This window comes from Olea europaea, unplaced genomic scaffold (genome assembly GCF_002742605.1).
Source record: "Olea europaea var. sylvestris unplaced genomic scaffold, O_europaea_v1 scaffold2690, whole genome shotgun sequence".
NCBI lineage: Eukaryota > Viridiplantae > Streptophyta > Magnoliopsida > Lamiales > Oleaceae > Olea > Olea europaea.
In genome coordinates, this window is record NW_019245291.1 from 82,540 (window position 1) to 84,887 (window position 2,348).

Here is a 2,348-nt window from a genome sequence, read left to right on the forward strand (position 1 = left end):
ATTGTAAGTCAACTTTCCACGCATCAAAGGTCATATGCCATGTAAAGAAAGAGCACAAAGCAATTTCAGACGAACAAAATTGCAATTGATTGAGACCTTTAAAATGCCGAGCATAATAACACCGATTTCTTCAGCGCGCAAGATTCTTCTCACCGACTGTGCATAAAAACTCCCACCACAGGATATAGAATTTTTCTGATTGGTGTTTGACACAAAACCTGAACAATTTTTCCTGTCATAGAGCATCTTCTTCCATGTTGCCTCAAAAGAACTGATTAAACTAGAAATTGGTGGGACCTAAAGATCACATTATCGAAATAAAATATTTATTAATTGTTGAAGATCTTCAACTAGAAAATACACTGGTAGACTTTTGATATGACTCAGGTAATAGATAGAGCTCAAGTAGCCACACCAGTTTTAAGGACCTGTACTTTGCTTCCTTAGCACAAGAACAACAGTCATGCTTGCAGAATTCTACAAAAACTCCATGCTGTAAAATAGGAAGTTAATAAGTGAAGGTGACAACAAGAGTGAAAAAAATACTGCAATTTCTTCTTAACTGGGATCATATAGGCAAATTTACCCGAAGTTGAAATGCTGATAGTGGCAAATATGAATTAGTATATCTTTGAGCCAATCCTAGCTTCTGGAAACACCTTGTGATAGGATATCAGCTTAGAATAATTTATAAAGTAAACAGATAAAGGAAGGCAAACGATAAAATAATTTAATTAACAATGTGAATGTAAACAGGCTTACATGTTTAGACCCTATGATATCCTTCTCAGATAAAATGCCAGCAAACTTTTTCCTAAAACAAGAGATGACAAGTAAAACCCTAAGGCAAAATAATGAAAACGTGTGAGTCAATCAGGAAACAAGAAAAGTGAATTAGATGTTCTCAGATTCTTTCCTACCATAGTCTGGCTAAAAAAGACAAGGAGTCTATGAACTTTTGAAGGAGGCTCTGGGAGCATGATTTCAAGTGGCATCTGCAGTATATAATATCCCACGTGTGAATACAAGGACACTCACGGATTTACAATTGCCAAGCATTAAAATGGGATTAAAAACTCTGACCCAGTTTCTAGTGGGGAGAATGACTCTACACAAATGCTTGTCTTAGAGCAAGCGCCAAGTATGAACATCTTTGCCCAAGGAAATTTAGGATTCACAAAATGGACTTTCTTCAGAGATACCTAGAAAATACAATCCGTTAAGAGACATAATACACAACAAGCTTTTTTGACTTTTTTTCCCTTGAAATACTGATGTCCACTCTTCCACAAGAAAATATAGCAAGTATTCAACATGAAGTAATAGAAGCAGAAAAGTTAATTTACATACAACAGAACCAACTCTGAGACTGTGTGGCACAGTGAGCTGCTGGTCCGTTAGCAATAGCATCACCTTTTGATCCAGCTCAACAACCATACCGTGCATGTAAACGCCCGTAACAATCCCCGAATAGCTACCAAATTCACCCTTCCCTCTTATATCAGTATTCTGAAATGAACTCCATTTCTTCAATAATTTAGGAACATGCAATGATGCTTTGTCTGTTGTCACATACATTAAGTGGGATTGATCTTTCCCTACAAATACCAACTTCTTCTTCAACCCTGAAAACAAAGTAATGCCCCCAGAAAATCTCGAAATGACAGGATGCCATGACGAGGCCAACCCACAAAAGTATACAATCACTGGCTTGATAAAACAATGATCTTTCCTATTTTTCTCACTCAAATCATCCAATCCTGACGCCAAGATTTTTGAACTACAAACCTTGCACTCACAAATTAAAACATTTACAAGAAAGCCCCTAATATTACTTGTACTACTTTCCCAGGCTGTACATGGAACAATCGAAACAGGGCTTATGGACTCTACCACACCAAAAACCGAATATTTAGCATTTGAATTATTTTTAAGATCCATAGGGGAGCCCGTATCAATACTAAACGAATTAAAACTAGAGAAAGAAAAAATTTTCCCACTAAGAGATTCCAAAAAATCCCAGCTAACAATTTCCAGATACCCACCTTTCTCACTCCCATTTCCACGTTTTAAAGGAATAAAATTCCAAGCAAGGATTCGAATTTTTCGACCAATAGTTGTAATGTCAAAATTCAAAATGTCGCAGCAAACGGCCGCGGAATCATCAGATAGCTGAAAGCAATTGCATTTGATTGTGGAAGTATTGCTAACGTAAGAGGGTAGCGTCAGGGTTCCAATGATGAGGGTAGAGTGGTTTAAGGGTTTTAGGATTTTGAGGCTAGGGTTTCTAGATTTGGCATCGGAGTTTGGATGCTGAATTGGACCGAACGGTCGACGGGGCTTAGGAT

At 37.5% G+C, this 2,348-nt stretch overlaps 1 protein-coding gene across 1 annotated transcript; it reads right to left on the reverse strand.

The window, feature by feature from the left end:
• Positions 1 to 25: 25 nt before the first annotated feature.
• Positions 26 to 2,346, reverse strand: LOC111383451 (CST complex subunit CTC1-like; the record flags this gene model as incomplete). The annotated part of the gene is made up of 7 exons (XM_023007563.1): positions 26 to 297; positions 416 to 493; positions 587 to 649; positions 763 to 841; positions 921 to 995; positions 1,084 to 1,202; positions 1,351 to 2,346. Coding segments are annotated over 7 exons (1,677 nt in total), but the record flags the coding sequence as incomplete, so codon positions are not given.
• Between the last annotated feature and the right edge of the window lie 2 nt (positions 2,347 to 2,348).